Genomic DNA, 21859 nt, shown 5'->3' with positions numbered 1-21859 from the left:
AAGTGCCAATTACCAATCATACATCTTGTTCTTAAGGATTGTTCCACAGGACATGCACAAACAAGCTTCACATGTTGCAGAATATAATTAGGAGCCGAACAGCGCAGCAGGATGCAAGCACGTTATTCAGTGCGCTGAAAGGGATTTCTGAATGGTGTCAGACTATTCTGGTTTCTGTTATTCTTACCTTTGTATGGAGCTCTTCCTTAGCCAATAGCCAGAAGCTACGAAGTGACACAAAGTCAGCACCAGAGGGGAAAACAAGCAAGTAAAAACATATGAGAGTGCCAGACAGTGGCTGGGAGCATAGGTCCCAGAACAGTACCCTATTTCCAACCTAACCAATCCAGGAGCTTGTATCATGCTGCTTATAATATTAATCAGCATGAGTGAAGTGTCTGGATTGGCTGGAGCAGGCTGGCTCAGTGCTCGGAAAGGCACTGGAGGCCTGTGCCTGCTTTCCAACCCAGATCGCAAAGGCATCTCGGTTGGAGAGGATTGAATTACGTATGTCAAGCTGGCTATAGTAAAAACTGCCGCTGATAGCCGGCCATACCGACATGCGCACTTCGAGCCGCTGTGGCCAATCCTCATTGCTTCCAATGAGCAGCAATGACTCACTGGCCCCACCCCCCCACACTCTGTTTGGCAGGGAGTAGAAAATAAAATGGTAATAAAATCATTTTATTATTACGCTTTCTGCAGCAGTGTAAAGGGGCGATGCGCCTCTGCTTCTTTGGAGGAACCGCCACAGGATCTAATGTGTGGGAAGAATGTATACATATTTGCATGTGCAGTATTTTGCTGTGGTGGTGGTGTGGTGCCTTTTTTGTGCCGTTTTGCTGCATTATTATAGATTGACATTGTACCGACTGTGCTTGTTGTGAGATGTACACACAAGCAGTTACATATCCAGCCAAATACAGCACATGCCTTTAAAGTTCCTGTGAAAAACAATCATTTTCCACTATATAAGGCGGTAAAATAGCGCTGCTCCAGCTCTTCTACTAGTTAATACACTAGTCAGCCTAAAACTGTGGCTGAGACCTGCCTTGAGTTAGAACCTCCTGTGCTCACTTTACCCGACGGTGCTATGTTATGTTCAGATTTTTATATATTGTGACTACTCACTCCCTTAGGAGCATCCTGATGCTGAAAGACCTTATCTAACTACTACTACGTACACCCACCAACGATGTTTAAAACAGCCATATTTTTAACATGTTCCCCAAACTGTGAAGATTTTTGACACATTCGAATTTTTTTGGGATGCTTGTTCCAATGAAATAGGGCTAAATACGTAAAAGACAGCTGTTCACCTCTCATGCAGATGCGACGAGGAGTGTCCAGAGCCTTATTCGATGAGCGTAACTGCATAGAAGGTTGGTATAAGTTCACTGTGTTTTTAACGTTGCGGGATCCACTCATGTGCAGGACCCGGTGAGTGTGACACAACAATTTAAACAGGCTCCTCTTTTTCACTGGGAGCCAATGTAGGGTGTACAAACAATGGGCTTGTGATAATCTGAGGAAAACCAGTTGCAAATCATCTTAGCAGCTGTATTCTGTGCTACCTGCAAGACAGATAAAGTTTCATTTATTCCAACGTACAGTGCATTGCCATAGTCCAGATTACTGGTCACTAGGGCCTCCATCATTGTCCTGTGGTCGTGCATAGGAATGCACTTGAAGATCTTTATCAACATTCAAAGGATCCCGTGGCAGGACCCACCAACTGCAATCACCTCCTGTCTCAGACTTAATGTATCGTTCAACAGCGCGCCAGATTTCGGACTATCCCTTTAGGAAAGGCGGCAGGGCTGAGTTCCTTTAGCCTTCTCAAACAACATAGTTTCAGTTTTGTCCACTGTGAGTTGGAGACAATTCTAGCACATCCATTGGGCTACTGAGAGCAAGCGATCACAAGCATCTTTCCTCGTGATGTCCCAATTGTCCCTAATAGATGAGCTGTGTACAGGCGGGCAACTAGAGCCAAATTCCGGGGGGAGGGGCGGGGGGGATGGGCTGAAAAAGATTTCGGGGGTGGCTAATTCTTCCAGCCATAGGCAGAGTGGCTCTAAGAAGGGGTGAAAACACAACAAAAACCTCATTAACAAGTAAATGGTCTTTTAAAGACCTCTGAAGTACTCAGGTGCCGCTGCAATTAGAGGGTCGCCAGCCCGCGAATCTGTCTCAGCCCGGGCTGACACACACGGGGGGTGAAGCCCGGTGAGCTCAATGGGCGTTGAGCGCCTGGCTGTTTATTATCCGCATAGGACAGAATCTCAAGTCCTAACATTTATTATTATACTGGCTAGGGGAGGCACATAGATATTAAACAATGTAGACCTCAGAGAGAAGCCCTGTGGCACTCTGCAGAAAACAGGAACAGCCCTAGATTTTAAAGGGGGATGGAAAGAGCTTGTGTTCTTTGGGACAGGAATCTGTCGAGTCATCCAAGTGCCAGTGCGTTAATGTTATGTTGTGTTATGTTAATTTATTTTTATAATGCGCACAGCTACCCAAAAAGGGTTTCCCAGCGCAGAGCTAGAAAGAGACTCTCAAGAGAAAACATAACGGAATAAAGAATGTTATTGATTGAATAACCAAGTTTTCAGTTGTTTACAAAAGTTTAAATACACAGATTCCTTTTGCATCGAAAGAGGGAGAGAGTTCCACAATCGTGGGCCAAGATAGGAGAAGGAGCGGCCGCCCATTCTTCCCAATCTGATTCTGGGAATCTCGAAGACTTCCTGAGTGGACGAGCGCAATGCACGGGTGGGTTGGTAAAGGCATACCAGATTTTGCAGATATTTAGGTGTAGTGCCATTCTTGATTTTAAACATATAGCTCAGGGCCTTGAACTTTGTTCGATTTTCCACCCTGAGCCAATGCAGATCTCTCACGGCATTAGAGATGGAAGACATTCTAGGAGTACTGCAAAGAAATCTCGCTGCAGAGTTCTGTACCATCTAAAGCTTGCGCATCACATCCTTGTTGATACCCAACAAAAAGTATTTTTCCGTAATCCAGTCATGAAGTTACCAGTGCCTGGACTACAGTCTTTTGGGTACCAGTAGGGAGCATCCAGATGATTTTTCTTAACCATCGGAGAATAGTAAAACAAGTGGCTGCAGTTTTTACTGCATGTTGTCTCATTGACAACTTATCATCTATGATGAAGCCAAGATTGCGAACCTGAGAAGAGGGCACAGGTAGAGGCCCCATTTCAACAGGCCAATGTGGCGAGCCCCAGAGATCTGTGTTTTTTCCCAGAATGAGGACCTCTGTTTTTTCCCCGTTGAGCTTGAGCAAATTGGATTGCATCCAAGATGCAATATTGCGAAGGCCCGCTTGCAGGGTAGATGGTCCAGAACTCTTTTCAGCCGATAAGGGAAAGATGATCTGAGTGTCATCGGCATAGGAAAAGAGCGACAGCCCTGCCAAAAGTTGTACGTAGATATTGAAAAGAAGTGGGCTTAAAACTAAACCTTGTGGTACCCCATAGGACGAGGGATAAATCTTAGAGGAAGCCCTAGAAGAAAATACTTGAAAAGTGCGGTTGTCTAAAAAAGAAGACAACCAGCCAAGTGCCAATCCCGAGATACCTAGGGATCGTAAAGACTTAATTATTACAGTGTGGGAAACCGTATCAAATGCGGCACATATGTCAAGCAATATCAATGCCACTGTATTACCTGCATCCAAACGTTGACGCAGCATTTCCGTTACGCCGAGAAGGGTTGTCTCTGTTGAGAACCCCGCTCTAAAACCAGACTGAGAAGGGTGTAAAAATTTTGATGTTTCAACAATCAGAGACAGCTGGGCGTTTACGTGTTTTTTCAGAACTTTAGAGAATACTGGAAGAAGAGAGATAGGCCTAAAATTGGTAGGCTGGGAGGGATCTTGAGGTTCTGGACTTTCTTAGAGTCCAGAGGTGTCAGGGAAACAACACCCAAAAGACCCCTGAGTTCCTTCCTGCCTTGGTGCACAAATAAACAGAGACACGGGCTTCTCGATGGTGGCGTCAGAGACCAAGGTTTATTTACTGCAGGGACACAGAAGTCATAGGAACCACACAAAGGCAGAATCTAGGAGACTGTTCGAATTGTACAAAGTGGGTCGCTCCTTAAATACACCAAATATGTCTTCAGGCAATGTTGCAAAAATATCTTTCATGCCTAGCCCAGTATCCCAAACAAACAATAAACATATACCAAACGATAATTATTTGTAAGTTTCCAGTGTTCGATCAAGTCTTCATGTCAGTTTTCCATTCTTCGACCGATCCTCCCCATCATAAAAATTGTATCCTCCCCATAGTAAAAGCCCAGAAGGAGAGGAGCAGAGCCAGGTGTAAAAGATAGATAAGTAGGATAAGAGATGCTTGTGGGTCATAAACGGGCATGGCTACTGTCTTCGGCCTCCTAATCGTGATCAGGCCAACGAACACAAGAACCAGTATAGCAGGATTGGCCTCAGGCAAGGGAGGCAGCTTCTGCCTAGTCACGCAGCATCAGCTTCCTTGGACTAAAGCTTACGTGTCCTTAACAAGGTGATTCAGCCAGGGTCATTGCTTGTCCATTGACTAAGTGAGGGCAAGAAACAAAATGGATGCCGTATCTAAAATGGATGCCATGAATTTACAACAGAATGCCCTATTTCTCAGTGAATCCATGCTCGTAGCACAGCGAAAACACTGTCACATACTAAATGGATCATTTACGGTTCACTGGTACCAAAATCGTGTCAGTACTACGATACCGAACACACGGGTTCGGATCGCTACAGAACCTCAATCTGCATTAGCCTTTTTTAACAAGGGAAGGACCATTGCATGTTTCCAAAGTGATGGCATCAATGCCTCACCAAGTGGCGAATGGCTGCCTGTGGTGGCCCCTGCGCCTGCGTGATCAAAGAGGCTGGGGGGATAAGTTTGCTGGCTATTCATGCGGCCGCAATTTAGACCAGTGGGGGGGGTATGGCCGTTTCTTGTGGCCCAGACGGCCGCAGGTAAGATCTGGGGAGAGGGGGGCCCAGCCGCCGAGCCCAAAACTTGTGTCACCTAGGCCAGTCCACCCCCACCACCCCCCCTAGCTACGCCACTGAATTAATGCCTGTTTCCTTAAGTCGTTTCACCAGGATCTCGGGTGGCTCGGTGTCATATGACCCAGACAGATCCGACAGGATATGGGCAGATGAGCCATGTTGATACTAATGGAGTCTGAAATCGCCAGCAAGGCTGTCTCTGTGCTGTGACCCATTCCTGAATCCTGATTGTGAAAGTTGTTTGTTCACATGGTACAGACCGTGTGTTTTTGAACTCTAGTGCAAGAGGCCTGCTTAAAATTCACCTTCTGTTTGAAAGGTGAATGCTGTTAGTCTTTAGTTGTCTTGTTTCAGTTTCATATTTTCCAGTTTTCCACTGACTTCACAAAATGACATGCCTATTGGTAACATTTTTATTTTTATTTACATAGTTTTGAATAACGCATCTCAAGGTCATATGGGCATTAGAGTGCAGATGAAGTTGGGACAATGTACATGACAGTTTGCATAAAGTAGGAGCAACAACAAAGCAAACATTTGAGGTAAGAAAAAGTCCATACTGTACGAGAGTAACAATCACTGATAAAGCTAATAGGACTGGCCTTACCAATCATACATTGTTTTTATCTTAGTGTACATTTGCCAAACATATACAATTGGAACAAAAATACAGGGCAATAAATAAAAAAATACATAAAAAATAAGGGGTGACTCGGCAGCCCTGGCACTGAAGGACACTCTTTTTCAGGTATCTGTGCACACGTGATCAGGCAAAATGTCCTCACACGCAGTTCAAGTCCACCAATAGACAAAGTGGGTTGATCCATCACCTTGTGCATAAAGAAGTAGTAAAGTTAAGATTCCTAACTTTACTACTCCTAAATGCCTTTTGTGAATACCGTAAATCGAAAAGTTAGGATTTTGTCTCAGATTACTTTTGTGAATCCGGCCCGGATACTTTTACAGTTCGCAAACACTGTGATGCACTGATTCATTGGCTGGCTTCCCTTGTCTCATTTCCTCCTTCACAGCCCAGGTGTCCCTTCCTGCACAAAAACAATCATACCAACAACACAGAAACACTTCATGGTGCAAGGGTGCTTGCATTGGTGAATCGCTGCAGTTTGGAACCGGAATGGGCCATATCCTGTAGATACAGCCCATTCCTGCCCTTTCTTTTGACATAGAGCAGCTAGATGGTTTGCAGCACTGCCCTATGCCAACATATTATAAATATGCCCCTTAGTTTTGATCTCAAAGACAGAGGGGCTTTTCAAGAGAGCCATTTGTAAACTAAACACAGGGACATATTTACAGTATTTTGGAGTAGGGCATCACCGCAAGTCTTCTAGCTGCGCTGCCCCATGTCAAAAGAAAAGAGCAGGAATGCACCATATCTACAAGATACGGCACATTCCTGTCCTTTCTGCCAGCGCCAGCAGACAGACTGCAGCCGTGCACCCATGCAGGCCCCCTTGCACCATGGTGCAAGGGTGTCTGTGTTGTTGACATGATAGTTTTAGTGCAGGAAAGGGCACCTTTCTGCAGAAAACCAATCAAAGGAGGCGTTTTCCTCGTTCTATGTGTGCTTCAGAAGGCAGTGGGTTTATTGTGCTGCGCCCATCGGCGGAGAGCAGTAAAGCTGAGCTCAGCAATGCCTTCCAACATTGTTTTACCAGTGCTGTGCAGGTTCCTAAACTAAGCTGCAGCATTAGGGTCTACGGATAAGACCAGGTCAATACATCCTGGGCAAAGACACCCTCTGAAATGTTATCACTTGGTGCAGGTCAGACTGGGCCCTTCCGACCTCTCGGCTCCGGTGCATTGTACCGGCTGCACCAATGGTCACTATGCCCATGCTATCATCCATTAAAACCACCTTTTCTTGCGTCTGTTCCTCACCTTTTGTGAAATACATGTTTACTCCTGTGTTTCTAACTCAAGAATACTCATATTGTCTCGAGCCTGCATGGCCTCGCAAGGTTTTGAACTTATGACTATGAAGCCAAACACAGATCGATGCAATAAATACATTACTCCACTGACTCACCAGGCCCTGCATCCAGTCACTCTCTCCATCATCATATACCTTGGAAATTGATAACTTTCCTGTTATTTTCTCAACAGTGCCTAGAATTATTTTAGGCTAATGGAAGTACCACCTCTCAATTCTAGATTTCCCTCCCCAAGCCACCTATCTGATGTGCTTCATCTTTTCTACTACTTCCCTGGGTTTTTTAAGCTCACCCTTCCAAAAGTTGAAAGAATTGCAGCCTACACTATGTCTCACAGATTTTGAAAGTTTTTATTCAAGTTGTAGGTACAGCACCTCCACGCCGGCCAAAGACAGCTCAGCAGCCATGGAAAGACACTGTGTGGACCCTCTGCGACACTTGCATGAAAACAAGGAAAAAACATCATCCCTCCACGCAGCACACTGACATGGCAGTTGGAAGGTCCCATTGCCGATTTACCACCAATAAATATCACCATATAAGCAACGCTCTTGACGCAGTCTGCCATTCAAAACAAATAGTGGTATGGGAATGACATATTTGCAGAACAGCTTCGCAAGTTCCTTCCCTTGTTATCGGAGGAACACAGGAAGATCACGGTGCAGGCGATGATAGGCTCGAGAATAGACTATTCCAACGTCCTCTATCTCGGCCTGCCAGAATACCTGCTTCAACGATTACAGGTTGTTCAGAATTCGGCAGCACGTGCTATTTTTGGACTATCTCGCCGTGCCAGAGCCTCGGGCCTTTTGGAGGCTCTGCACTGGCTTCCTGTCCGGAAGCGGATAGTTTTTAAAACTCCCACCCTGGCACACAAAGCCTTGCACACATCTGGAGCAAAATATCTTCAGAAAAGGCTGTCCTTTTACCGTCCTGCCAGATCGCTTAGGTCTGAAGCCTTGTTTCTTGCTGCAGTGCCCCGCGTGAAGAGAGCTCGCATCGGTGGCCGCTCCTTTAAATTATTAGCGCCTCAGCTGTGGAACAAATTGCCTGTGTCCCTGGGCAGCACCTCTAACTTGTTGGCCTTTAGGAAGGGGCTTAAAACTTGGCTCTTCACTTCTTAGTTTCAGGTCCTATTAGGTTTCCTTTTTTTCTGTTTCTGTTCATTTTCCCTGTTGTGTTTTGAGATTAGTGTGCAATTCAAAGCGTCGGGACACTCTTTCGAGTAGCCGCACGCTATACAAAAAACCTGTATAACATAACATAACATAACTTGTGCACCAAAAGTGACATCACACCTGGCATAAAATGGTACCCCGGACCATACAGCTCTTAAGGAGCATTCTGTAGTGTCTCAGAAGAACCCTGCGCATGTTTTGGAGGGTGGGAGGTGGGTGGAAATAAGGGATTCATGCTCAAAAAACTGCATCACGTTTTTTTCCCCCCTGCAGTTTTATATAGCGCTATCTCGACTGAAGATATTGGAGCGCTTTACATGAGTGTCCCTGGCTGGGCAAGAATGGCCTTCGTGCAGAGGAGCATACCAGCAGTGAACAGCATTTAATGCCAGGTGCGAGTGAGCACTTGTGCTGAATGGTTTCAGTTTCTGTTCTCTGCCGTTTTCTTCTCACTGCATGCAGGGCCGGACTGGGAACCACAACCGGCCCTGGCAAAGTGCTCGGCCGGTCCCCCTCCCGGGGGTGCCGCCGAGCTTTTTGCCAGGGCCGGTTTTCGGCCGATTTTATTACATGGCCGATTTGGCAAAACAAACGGCCCTGTAACGAAAACGGCCCCCAGGGGCCCAAAACCGGCCCCCACCCGTGCGGCGCACCGGGGGATTGCCCGGTGCCCGCTACGGCCAGTCCGGCCCTGACTGCATGCACTGTCCAGGGCAATGTTAATAAAATAATCTCAGACCTGCCGGTGTTTGGGATCTGCGCTGAATCAGGTCTGGTGACTTTGAACTTCGGGTGAATGGAGAGCAGAGTTTAGGAGGCACTGCTGGAACTCCCAGCCCAGCCTGTGGGTAGAGCGTCTGGCTCTGCTGTTCCACTCGTACACTTCTATGAGTGCATGGTTCTCAGCAGTGGGATGTGTGTTATTTATCTCCTGCTCCACTTGTATTGTTTTTGGCCACTCCAGTACATGGCCTTGCCGCTCGGCTGGTCTAGGAGTTAGTGCTCTTCATGCAAAGTATGGGTGGTGGCGCTCCTCCTGCCTCGGTGATCCAGCGATCCTTTAACCCTCCCCATGCCTGATAAAAAGTAAAAACAAGCGCAGGACTTACCAGAAGAGCCCGAAAAAAGACAGGTTAGATTGAAAGCATTCGGCTTGCACCAATTTGGATTTCCCATGCTTAATGTTTACGAATGATTCATTCTGCCCACCCCTACAATAGACCCGGCCCTGAGAAAAACGTGCCGGTGCTCAGCACCAGAAAGAACGGGCACAAATTAAGCACTGGTTAAAGGCCCTCTCACTCATGTGCTCCATCGATTTAATATTCCAAAGTTGCCTTAAGTAGGCCTGCTTTCCATTCTGCATTAGATAGTTTTCCATTTCTGCTTGCATGACAGTTTCCTTGCAGGTGCATTCACAAACATTCTTACATTGAGAATAGATGCATTATTTTACTATTGATAGAGAAGAAGAACTTGACAAAGAAACATGGAGAGCCAGAGCGTAAACTGAAGATTCTTATTCAGCATTATTTCAACATGGCTTTGTACAACAAGGATGATGTCATTCCCATGTTCAGAGTTGGACATTTTGTGAATGTTGCAGATTACATGTGAATGGAAAAGGACAATGGAAGCCCTCATGATGCAAACATTGGGGTGGTACTTGAGAGATTTTAGTGCAATTAATTGGAGTCTACACTGTCTGAGATTGCGACCACTTTCCCTTGGACTTTGAGAGGTTTAGACCTCTATGCTTATTCCCTTTAATTCTTTGTTGAGTGTGGCTTAGGCTAACACTCAAGTTTCTCTGACCAAGCTTCTGCGGTGATGACACCTTCCCTTATTTCCTTTACTTCCTGAACTTCCCTGTTTTTCCTATTTTTCTGCATTTCCCAGAATTATGAGATTCCTCAGATTATTGAACCATCCTCTCAGTTTGAATTTAACCTAGATGATCTTGAATGTAGTCATGTATAGAAGAGAGAACGAGAAACTCTTCTCTGAGCACCAATTCTTGTTATTGATCTTTTGTATTGCTGTGACTCATACTGGTACACTTAAACTTCTTTAGGAGGATGGATTTCCCAGTTGTTGTTCTGTTTCTTTATGGTATGGTGCTAAGATTCATGTAGATTAACTTGACTGCTAACTTGTAATAAACCTTCATTACTATAGTCACTGATTCGTGGTCCTTATTGTGCAGCCAAATGGGTTACACTGGTAATTGAAATTGAGTGATGTAATATTAACTCCCATCACCTCTCAGGCAGGAAAGAAAAGATCCATCACAGGACAATTGGTAACTGGGTTGGCCCAGAGCACTGGATCAGCTCTCATCGCCTTGGATGCACTTCATCTCCACCACTGCCATATGCTCTGCATCCCGTCAGACTGCAGCATCTTATGTGCAGAATGCACACACTTCCAACTTTTTAGTTTCATTAAATCTTGTTCATGGTAAGCTCTTATCTCATCTTTTTGTGTGAATCCTGGATAGTTCTTGCAGCGCAGTGATGCTTCAGAGTGTACTTAATAATCAATACAGAATAAAAATAAGAGTTTAGCTCATGTCTTGGTTTACCAGCAGTGGCAGGTATTGGCAGCATGATTACTGATTTATGCTGACAGGGTCAGTGATGGCTGCTGGTGGTGTCAGTGATGCTGGTATTGGTCGAGTTGGTGATGACCTCAGTGTGAACGTCACTATGAAGCTTCACAGCATTTTACACACCAGCAGCACCTGTTCGATTCCTACCAGCAAGGCAGCTTGTTTTGAGTTTACATTACTCCTTCCATTCAAGATTGTTGCCAGGTTCATTAATGTACCATGTTTCTGTTGAGGCACACTATGCTTATATAGCGCTTAGTCGGATGACAACACTAGTGCTTGCATAGATGTAATACTGATACACTAGTGGGGGTTCAGTGAGTGGAAAGCAAAGACAAATGGTGCACAGAAAATTACAGTGGATTTGGCGTTATTGTCTTCTCAATAACACCTAAAGGAAACAGCTTCTCAAGAAGAACACAGTGGGAAAAATTCAAATTAATGATACATTCAAAGAACCATATAATAGCCGCATATGTGTGATTATGCGACTACTTATGGTAGTGCATGGGAGGAAGTGCTATTCCCACAAAAGGCATAAGGACTATACAGAGTGGGCTTATGACCCTGTATTCCTACATTTTCCTGAACTGGCCTGAAGCTGCATCCAATTCCTAGGGTTGTGGTGGGAATGAACACAGGTCCCCCTTCCACCAAGGCGCTGGGCCCTGTGTTGGGATGCCAGAAATGCTGTCTCAATAGCTGTGTTCCGAGCCCATGTCCTATGGCTTCCATGACATCTTTCTGCACAGGGCTTCCTCCATCATAGGTTTTGAAGCGTGTTTCTCCTCCTCATGTTTCTTGTGGGTACACCGGCCCTTCTCTTCAACTCTATGGTTGCCAGCAAAGACCACTGGCTCCTCAATCGCCTATTCCTCCAAAGTGCCCTTCTTTGGTGAAGTATTTTTGCTGTCTGTAAACGGGATCCATCTTGTCATCTTCCCACCCCATCATCTTTGCCTGCTGCATCTAACTAGCCCTCGCCCTGAGAGTGACACACAAAAAGTCACGGGAATGGTGTTGGATGCCAGGAAGTGAGTGGGAGGCAGTGGGAAGTGAAAGGTCTAAGAGTAAAGAATGACAGGGGTAGGCAGGGTGGTTGGTTTCCCAAAGGTAACCCAGATAGAAGCCTTTGTACAGATAGGACCTGGGGAAAATTCTTTTGGAGCTACTTAGGGTCTCTCTCTGGCTTATAATGAGAGATTTCCCACATTCCAGAAATCTAAATTGTGATTTGGTGACCTGCCCTCCCTTCCTCAGTAGGACTGCTGTGGATGAGTGAGATCCCTAAATAAAAAGAGTTTCCCATGGAGTGCCATGATGCGCTCACTGAGCACCATTAAGGTAACTGAGTCATTCCCTTGTCTGCCTCAAGTAATCCCAGAAGACTGTCAGGCACGACTAGGATAAATAGTAACAGATGAGTGAGAAGAGGGTACGAGCAGAAACCACCTCTTAGCACATTCACCCATGAATTCACCACATTCACAGGGGAGAAATATCTATTCAAATACATTAATATTCACCACCAAAATCTGGAAAGTGAGATATAACTGATGACCTAGGAATTAATTAAGTGATAGCTCAAAACAAGTTCTCAAACACTGATTACACAGAGATTACAGACAAGTGTTACTTACACTAAGGCTTCATGTAAGAGAGAGGTGTGAATAAAGTGTGGGTCCAGCAGAGAATGTGATCTGTGGTCCAGATTCACCAAGGTAAAGTTAAACCAAAAGTTTAACTTAGCCCAAAAGTCTAACTTTGCTAATTTTTGGTATTCACAAAGGTAAGTTACTACTAGTAACTTTACTACTGGTGATCTTACCGTTAGTAAAGTGACTACTAGTAAAGTTACTACTAGTAAAATTACTTGTAGTAAAGTTAATAGTAGCAACTTACCTTTGTGAATACCGAAAAGTAGTAATGTTAGACTTTTGGTCTAAGTTAGACTTCTGATAACTTTACCTATGTGAATTGGGCCCTGTATGTTCAGTTTCCGGTTAACAGTAAATAAGCAAAATAATGCTTTAATCCCTTTAACCCAATAAATGGTGTCAGCAGTTGTTCAATACAGCGTACACTGCATCTTGGGTCAGCAATGAAAGTGGAAGAAATGTAATTGCTTAAATTTTCAGAGGGAATTTAACTTTGTGGTTTGAGACTATACAGTTTTGTTTCCTCTGGTTGAAATTACTTTGTTTCTAACAGAACACCCATATATCCATATACAGTTCCCAAAGAGTTCAAACAGTTTCAGCCACATTGCTGAGGAAGTGAGTCCCCCGTCTCCTGTTAACTAAGTTATAGCACCAGTGTGTGTGGGGGGTCATAGGGACTATATGGGAAGCACTGGCTTAGCGCTTAGAGGCAGAGAAATATCAGGTTCGACTGTCAACCTGTTGTGAAGATAAATAAATGTACATAATTATAGATTTACTATACTTACTATAGACACATATATGCACCTTGACAATATATATATATATATATGTAGGGCTGCAGAACTTTTTGTAAATCATCTTAACTGTAATGATTTAAATTTAAGGTTCATCCATACGATCGGTACACAACAGGTACCATTCTTAGATGTTGAAGTGTTTGTAGAGGCAGGAAAGTTGGAAACCGGGTTATTTAGAAAATCAACGGCTGGCAACACTATGCTGCACGCCTCTATTTTACACCCCACCCACACCAAGCAGAGCATTCCCTATGGTGGGTTGCTTCGAGCCAATAGGAATTGTTGTACATCCAAGGAATTGGCCAAATGCCAAAGGGAAATGAGTGAAAGATTCCTCAAGAGAGGATATATTGAGGCAACTATTAAGGTAGCGAGAGAAAGAGCAAACAAAAGAAAGCATGAGGAACTTTTATTCTCAAAAAGAAGGAAAGCGGAACCTCAGATGTGCTTTCTGGTCAATTATACTTGCCAAAACAGGGAATTCAGGGAGTTTCTCAACAAAACCTGGCATATCCTTAAATCGGATCCAGTTATACGGCGACAACTACCAAAGTATCCCCCACTGACATTCCACAGGGCGCCATCATTGAGAGACGCTGTGGTCAAATCAAGCCCAGAGAGTGACAGGGACCAAGGGTGGTTGAAACCACACCCTGGGTTCGAAAGATGTAGTAAGTGTAGAGCTTGCAGCATTGGGAAAAACACGACCCAGTACTCCACCCCCTTTAGCAGCAGGGAGTTCAAGATTCAAAGTGCCTATAATTGCAAAACAGATTTTGCAATATATATGCTGACCTGTATGTGTTTGTCTTCAGTACGTGGGAAGCACTACGCTGCAAGTGCATAAGAGGATTCTTCAGCACATGAGGGCCATAACCAATGCGGATAGATTGTATCCTGTAGCCCGACACTGTGAAACAAAACATCGCAGAGACCCCGCCCAAATCACCTATTTTGTAAAAGATGCGATTTCACCTCAAAAAAGAGGGGGAGTCAGGGTAAGGGCGCTGAGGAGCTGGAGACCAGATATATTCTTCTTCTTGATAGTAAAACCCCACATGGGCTCATTCATGAAGAAGAGTTTCACTCTTGCCTATGACACTGTAACCCATTTGGTAGAAGCTTAAAACAAGAAATGTGACAGAGCAGTATAACACAATGAGCGTCTGACCGGGTACATTTTATGCAAGTGTCTTAATGTAAAATGCATTAATTGGTCTCCTTGTAGAATGGACTAATACCATGTAGCAATGGACAATGCTTAATTTAGGGCACTTGCCCTAGATTGTATGACAGCCTGCGGATTGGTAATTACAAAAACGTGGGTATTGGTTTTGGCACTTGCCTTAAATTGTTGCGTAACTTTGATATGGTTACAGCAATATTTAGACATTTGTCTGTATTTTTTAATGCAGGAATAAATATGTTTAGGAAATAATTTTCCTTTCTGTAGAAATAAGGACATTTTGCCTTATCTGCTGAATGCGAACTCAATGTGGATGTGTAGTTGTAATAATGTTTTTTTTCTCCAAATGCCCAAAGCTTTTCAAAGGCGCACTCGACAGGTGAATTAATTGCACAAGGTGGCCAGCATTCATTCCAGTGTAAATATTTTAATTTCCTCCGCCGATGCGTTTCGAGGCAACAAGCTTCTTTGTCTTGGGCAGCTTAGAATGTACACAGAGAGCTCCTGGAATCATATGGAACTCACCAGAGGAATAATGTCCAATCCTTTATCTTTATCCTTTATCCTTTATCTTTCTTGTGCTGCATTTACCAGAATGCAGCACAATAAATTAAGATAAAGGATTGGACTTTGACAAGAATACAAGGCTACTAATGCCAAACAAGATGCTATGTCGAGCCAAGGTTGGAATTTGCATACTAGTGCATTCTGTGAATAGTGGTCTAAAGAAAAGGCCACGTGACCACTGGGATTTAAAATCAACTCACCTGTGATCAAGGCGCAAGGCGCGTAAATGCGTAAGGACATAAAGAGTTGTTAACATGCAGCGGCCAGATTAGTGTTGGGATGGCAAAGAAGGACCTCAGCTTCAACAGCTATGAGCATTTTGCATTGGCTGCCAATACATAAACGGGTGCTGTTTAAAATGCTGTTAATCACCTTTAGGGCATTTAACAAAACAGGACCCAAATACATTGAAAATCTGTTCCAACACTACGTCCCCGCACGATGTCTAAGATTCCAAAGTGAGAATCTTCTTACCATCCCCAAGTTCAGACTCAAAACCAAAGGAGGTAAAGCCCTGGCAGTTTTGGGGTCCAAAGCTTGGAACTCTCTGCCGCCCCCACTTCGACAAATCCACGCAGAAATCCCTTTCAGAAGGACCCTTAAAACTTGGATTTATACCTTATCCGACATAAAATGCAAAAATATGATATAACACTCTAACCCCGTAACATCACAAGAATCAATTTCATCTGGTTCTTTCACACTCAGAAGCGCAAAGATGCTCCATGGAGTGCAATCCGTGCTATACAAAACACATTTACATTACATTACATTTACAAGCTGCCACGTATTTCAGACACAATAAAGCTGTCAGCCTGAAAGGACGCCGAAGCTGTGGGCTCTTCCTTTTTCTCGTGTTGAATTAAACAGGATTCTCCATTCCTGCTTTGAGCCCGCCCTGCAGAGTTGTAAAGTGGAGATTTGAAAATGCATATATATATATATATATATATATATATATATATATATATATATATATATATATATATATATATATATATATATGACAGGATTCCGCCTGGAGCACACCTGCACGCCAACAATCCAAGAGGAGAGCGGGAACAAACGGAGACCGACCCTGTTAGCGAGTGAGTTGTTTTTCTTTATTTAGTTCACAGCACCGCCTGCATGACGCGTTTCAGCCTTCCCAGAGGCCTTGATCACATGACGCCATGGGAGTTGTGATCCCGCATTTTAAAGTGCACAATGCTAATTGATAAGATGACACCATTGGCTAATTCAAACATTGCATCAATAGACATAGAAAGGTTATATACACACATTGGAGCATGGATAAAGACGGGGAGCTGGCATCAAAGGCAACTGCGTTAAATAATTTAAAAGTGCTAAAGTGCAAATTTCATTAAATAACACAATGTATAAAAATATGCTAAAAATCATTTCCACAGGACTGGCAAGTAATTACAATTAAAAACCACGTTGTTTCAAATCAACATATTTTTGTGAAAACATGTATTATGTTGCAGACTGTTGGGAAAAGGACCCAAGTGGGTATACTCCAACTGTTTACAATTATGGTGCCCCCGGCAGTTCTAAACATTGGTCCATCGACCAGGGTAAATTGCACTGTTACTTCTGCCTGTCTCACAAACGCAGTGCCACCTATACATCCTAATCCAATGTAAAGAAGCCTTAGTTCCCTTTATAATCCAAGCTTTAACCCAAATTTTCGACAAGTGCCAAAATATGTCTAGATGCCGAAAAAAATATATAATACTCCGTGTATATCTAAAAATGTGTCATCTATACTGTGTTTAAAACCTACAATGGGTAGAGGAGGTGTGACCAACACGCAAAGCAGCCTAACACATAGGGGATGGAAATTAATGTAACCAAGTTCACAGACAAGTGAAGAAATCTTCACTGGCATTAAGACCCTGCGGTGACTTTGTGTCTAACTCGAGGATGTATCTTGTTTCTAGGGCACGGAGTAATGCTTCTCTGTTTCCACCACGTCTTAATGGGAGCACTGCATCAATAACAAAGAACTTTAATAGTTCGCTTTTGTTATTGTGTAGTTCTTTAAAATGGCGTGCCACCGGGTAAGACGCATCACTGCCACTGATTGCCCGCAGATGCTGGAGTATCCGTTTGTGGACCTGCAACTTGGTTCTACCCACATATTGCAGGCCACACGGACACTCCAGCACGTAAACCGCGTACTCGGTTTTGCATGTGAGTGGTTTAGTGATGGAGCGAGGCATGTCGCAGAACGGAATTGTGTACTGCGTCTTATTGACTCCCTGTCTACACGCTTAGCAGTTCGGGCATCTTTTGAAACCTTTGCAAAATTGCATCCAGGTTGTGTTAGAAGTTAATTCAGGACTAGATTTAACTAAAGCATCGCTCATAGAGCGAGCTTTCCTGAAAGTGATATTTGGACTGGCTGCCATTAGGTCCCCAATGACAGGGTCATTACAAACCAAGCTCCAATTTTTCCTCAGAATTTTTCTGAGTGCTTGGTGTTGACGATTGTATGTCCAAATCAGTCTAACTGGTTCCCTGGTGCAAGCTGGTGTGACAGTTGATCCCTTATTGATTAGAGTCTCCTCTCTAGTTAAACAGTTAGCTTTACGAATGGCATTATCAATCGTTGAAGCAGAGTAACCCCTAGCTAGGAAACGAGCTTTGCTTGAGTTTTGTGCCGCCAGGCAATCAGACTCCGTGCTGCAGATGCGTCTGATGCGCAGCATCTCCCCGTAGGGAATGCTGCGAATGAGATGCACAGGATGGTGACTTGCAGCATGGAGAACCGTATTACCGGCGGTCGGTTTCCTAAAGAGGCGAGTGTGGAGTTTGCCAAAATCAATAAAGATTTCAACATCCAAAAAGAACACCCTGTCTTGACTGATGTCTGAGGTGAAGCTGAGATTGAGGGAGTTGGAATTGATAACCTCGATGAAATCAAGGATCTGCTGTTTAGTGCCTCGCCAAACCATGAAGATATCATCTATAAAACGAAACCAATGGATTACATGTTCAGACAGAATATCCAGATGTTGGCCATAGAGGACCAGCTCCTCCCAGTAGCCCATATGGAGACAGGCATAGCTGGGAGAAAAACTGGCCCCCATGGCCACACCTCTAACTTGCTGATAGAATTGATTGCCAAACATGAAGAAATTATTGTGCAGGCAATAGGAAAGCATAGCTAGCAACATCTTGTTGTGGTTGACCATATGAAGAGGTCGGGTTCCCAAGTAGTGCTGGACTGCTCTTACACCGTCAGAATGATAGATGCTGGTGTAGAGGGAGGTTACATCTAATGTAACCAACCAGAAAGACGGATCCCAATCAATCCCTGCTATTTTCCTTAAGAAATCACTTGTGTCCTGCACATAGGATGGCAACGTCTTAACATGATCCTGCAAAAAGGCATCAATATATACAGATGTATTTTCACACAGTCCACCTCGCGCCGAGATGATTGGCCTGCCTGGAGGCTTCTCAGAGTTCTTATGTATCTTCGGAATAAAATACATAACAGGAGTTACTGGAAAGTCATTTTTCAAATACTTCAGCTCGTCTTGACTGAGTAATCCTGTGCTCCGCCAGGCAACAAGGTGGGAATAAAATTCAGTTCTAGCAGCCTTCACTGAAATTGCATCACAGCGTTTGTAACAAAGTGGGTCATTGAGTTGACTGTGGGCTTCCTCCAGATACAGTTCTTTAGGCCAAAGCACCACATTGCTCCCCTTGTCAGATTGACGAACAATGATATTGTTGTCAGCTTGTAATTTGCTGACCAGTTGGAAATAGCAATTGTTGCGTGCTGTGTATTTGAATTTTTCACGAAGGGTAGATGAGTAGAGTTTTTTAATCCCTGTAATTGATAGTTCATGAAAAATATCGATGTTGTTATGCAGCATCAAAGGCGTGTAGGTAGATTTGGGTTTGAATTTTGTGTGACCCGGCACATTCAAGCTTAAATGTTCTTCCATTGTATCCACATTGGAACCCTCATGTCTCAATTCCTGGAGGTCTTGCATTAAGGCCAGGTCATTAGCCACCAATCCTTGTTGAGAGTCTGATATAGGTGTAAGGCTCGGTCTCCGTGTGTTAGGATTGAGACGAAAATATTTTTGCAGCTTCAGCTTGCGGATAAATTTATATAAATCGATCCTGGTCTTAGAGTAGTTGAAATTACTCCCTGGGCTGAAAGAGAGACCAAGATGTTGTAAAGTATTGATCTCAGCCGGACTTAATTGCATGCTAGTAAGGTTAACAACAGATGGAGAATCTGTAGACTCAGTAATTTGATGTGGCACTAACATTACTTGTTCCACCTCTTGTTGTATTTCCCTTTTGGCTTGGTGTTTGCGATGGGCTTGTCGTCGCCATCTGCGCTTTTGGTTGCGCCTTTGGCGCTGTTGGGATTTTGCCTTCTGGGTCTCAAAGTTTCGCGGCGATCTTGTCGCAAACAGTCCACCTCTTGTGCCAAGGAGAACCGGGTAAACCCCAATTGTGCCGCATTCCTGCTGCGCTCGGTGTCGGAATCGCTGTCAGGTATTGAGCTGAGGTCAGAAACTGACGATTCCAGTTGGGAATTAGGCATGGCAGTCTGGGCTTGACCAGAGGAGGGTTGTGAGATTGACACTTGAGAAACTTTAATGGCATCAAATTTTCTCGCAAAGGTAAATATGCGACCTTGCTGATAGTCAATTTTGTCGCGCTGAAACTTGAATGCCTTGCGCTTTTTTATTACCTCTTCCTCTTTACGAAGACGCAGAGTCATTTCCTCTCTTAGTTTGGTACAGTCTATCGTACTGGTTAATGCCTGAATTTCCTTGTTGACATCATCGATTCTGACTTGTAGCGCAGCGCGATCGCTTTCGGCATATTTAACCAAAATAGTAACTAGCTTGCGTGACGAATCCAAATTGCATTCAGCCCACTCTCTGAGCATGTTGGGATCTGGTTGCTCATAGCTTGGGGCAAGCATTATCCTGAGCCCACGTGGAATACGACCCACCTCCAGGTAACGACTTAAGGAGCGATGCTCCCACCATTTGGATTGTTCTGCTTTCATAAGCTTCTCCAAACATTTGAAAAGCTCACGATGGTTAGGTGTCCCCGTAGCTGTGTTAGCTGCTTGCGTGGTCGACACGGATTCACCGGCCGGTGAATCGTCAAACAGGTCAATAGCCGCCTCCTCCCTACTCCACATGGCGTCAGCAGACATGGCACTGTTAATGTTGAAACCACTAATGTGGACTCACTGAGTTAAAGGGCAAACAAGGGATTAATCTCGCTGTCCTACAACTTTGCAACTCCTCTTCCGTACAGTGTGTTACACTCCCCCACAACAGCGCGTACCTTGGAGCTTCCCGAGTCGTCCGACTCTCAGCGCCGGTCCTCGCTGCCGTTCCTAGGGGTGGTGAACAAAGTCCGGGGGCTGGCGCGGTCAATCCCGACGAGGATGGAGGAACTTCCGGATCACCGAAAGGGCTGCTTCCTTCCGCAAAGCCCTACTTGAGAGGAGGGGTCGGTTTGAGGTACCGGAGAAGCAATCCCGGTTACGTAAATGACAGGATTCCGCATGGAGCACACCTGCACGCCAACAATCCAAGAGGAGAGCGGGAACAAACGGAGACCGACCCTGTTAGCGAGTGAGTTGTTTTTCTTTATTTAGTTCACAGCACCGCCTGCATGACGCATTTCAGCCTTCCCAGAGGCCTTGATCACATGACGCCATGGGAGTTGTGATCCCGCATTTTAAAGTGCACAATGCTAATTGATAAGATGACACCATTGGCTAATTCAAACATTGCATCAATAGACATAGAAAGGTTATATACACACATTGGAGCATGGATAAAGACGGGGAGCTGGCATCAAAGGCAACTGCGTTAAATAATTTAAAAGTGCTAAAGTGCAAATTTCATTAAATAACACAATGTATAAAAATATGCTAAAAATCATTTCCACAGGACTGGCAAGTAATTACAATTAAAAACCACGTTGTTTCAAATCAACATATTTTTGTGAAAACATGTATTATGTTGCAGACTGTTGGGAAAAGGACCCAAGTGGGTATACTCCAACTGTTTACAATTATGGTGCCCCCGGCAGTTCTAAACATTGGTCCATCGACCAGGGTAAATTGCACTGTTACTTCTGCCTGTCTCACAAATGCAGTGCCACCTATTCATCCTAATCCAATGTAAAGAAGCCTTAGTTCCCTTTATAATCCAAGCTTTAACCCAAATTTTCGACAAGTGCCAAAATATGTCTAGATGCCGAAAAAAATATATAATACTCCGTGTATATCTAAAAATGTGTCATCTATACTGTGTTTAAAACCTATATATATATATTTCAAGTTAAGTAAATATATATTTACACTTTAGCCTAGTAACTTGATATGTACAAATATCTGCCCCTGCAGTATATTTTGGTAGCTGATATTCTGGCTGTTCTATTTCTGCGGCCCGATCTGGCATGAATTCAAGCATTTCTTTCATATCCTTGTTGTTGGTTAACAATTTGTTTGAAGTCAAAATATTTTTGTGTTCGTTATTCAGACATAACCATTGCAACGCCTGGCATTCAAGTGACTCTGAAAACTATAATTTCTTACATTTTGTTTTGTATACAATCTGCAGCTTGGTTGAGGTGTTTATGGTCTCCTCGCCCATTCCTGACAAACAGGTTCCAAAGTAGAAGGTCACTAAGGTTTTACATTTGTGGCATTTTCTATCTTTAGATTCATAATCTGCCTAGTCGTTGTTTGAAGACAAGACTGGATGTAGGTAAAAAGTACAAACCAATTTTGAACTATGGAAGTACCTGCCTGCACTCTAGAAATCTGCAACCCCGCTGGCCTGGCCA

General features: G+C 44.1%; 1 protein-coding gene across 1 annotated transcript in view; it reads left to right on the top strand.

The window, feature by feature from the left end:
* Nucleotides 1-9799, top strand: part of LOC146812993 (uncharacterized) — a 36818-nt gene extending 27019 nt beyond the window's left edge. The window contains exon 3 of the mRNA XM_085615239.1: nt 9648-9799. Within this exon, the coding sequence (XP_085471365.1) occupies nt 9648-9799 (152 nt within the window). The remainder of the gene's footprint in view (nt 1-9647) is intronic.
* The last annotated feature ends 12060 nt before the right edge of the window (nt 9800-21859 follow it).

The sequence above is a fragment of the Triturus cristatus genome, chromosome 7, assembly GCF_964204655.1.
Source record: "Triturus cristatus chromosome 7, aTriCri1.1, whole genome shotgun sequence".
In the NCBI taxonomy this organism is placed as follows: domain Eukaryota; kingdom Metazoa; phylum Chordata; class Amphibia; order Caudata; family Salamandridae; genus Triturus; species Triturus cristatus.
The sequence above is the reverse complement of the archived record's forward strand: the minus strand, read 5'-3'. Positions and strand labels throughout refer to the sequence as shown.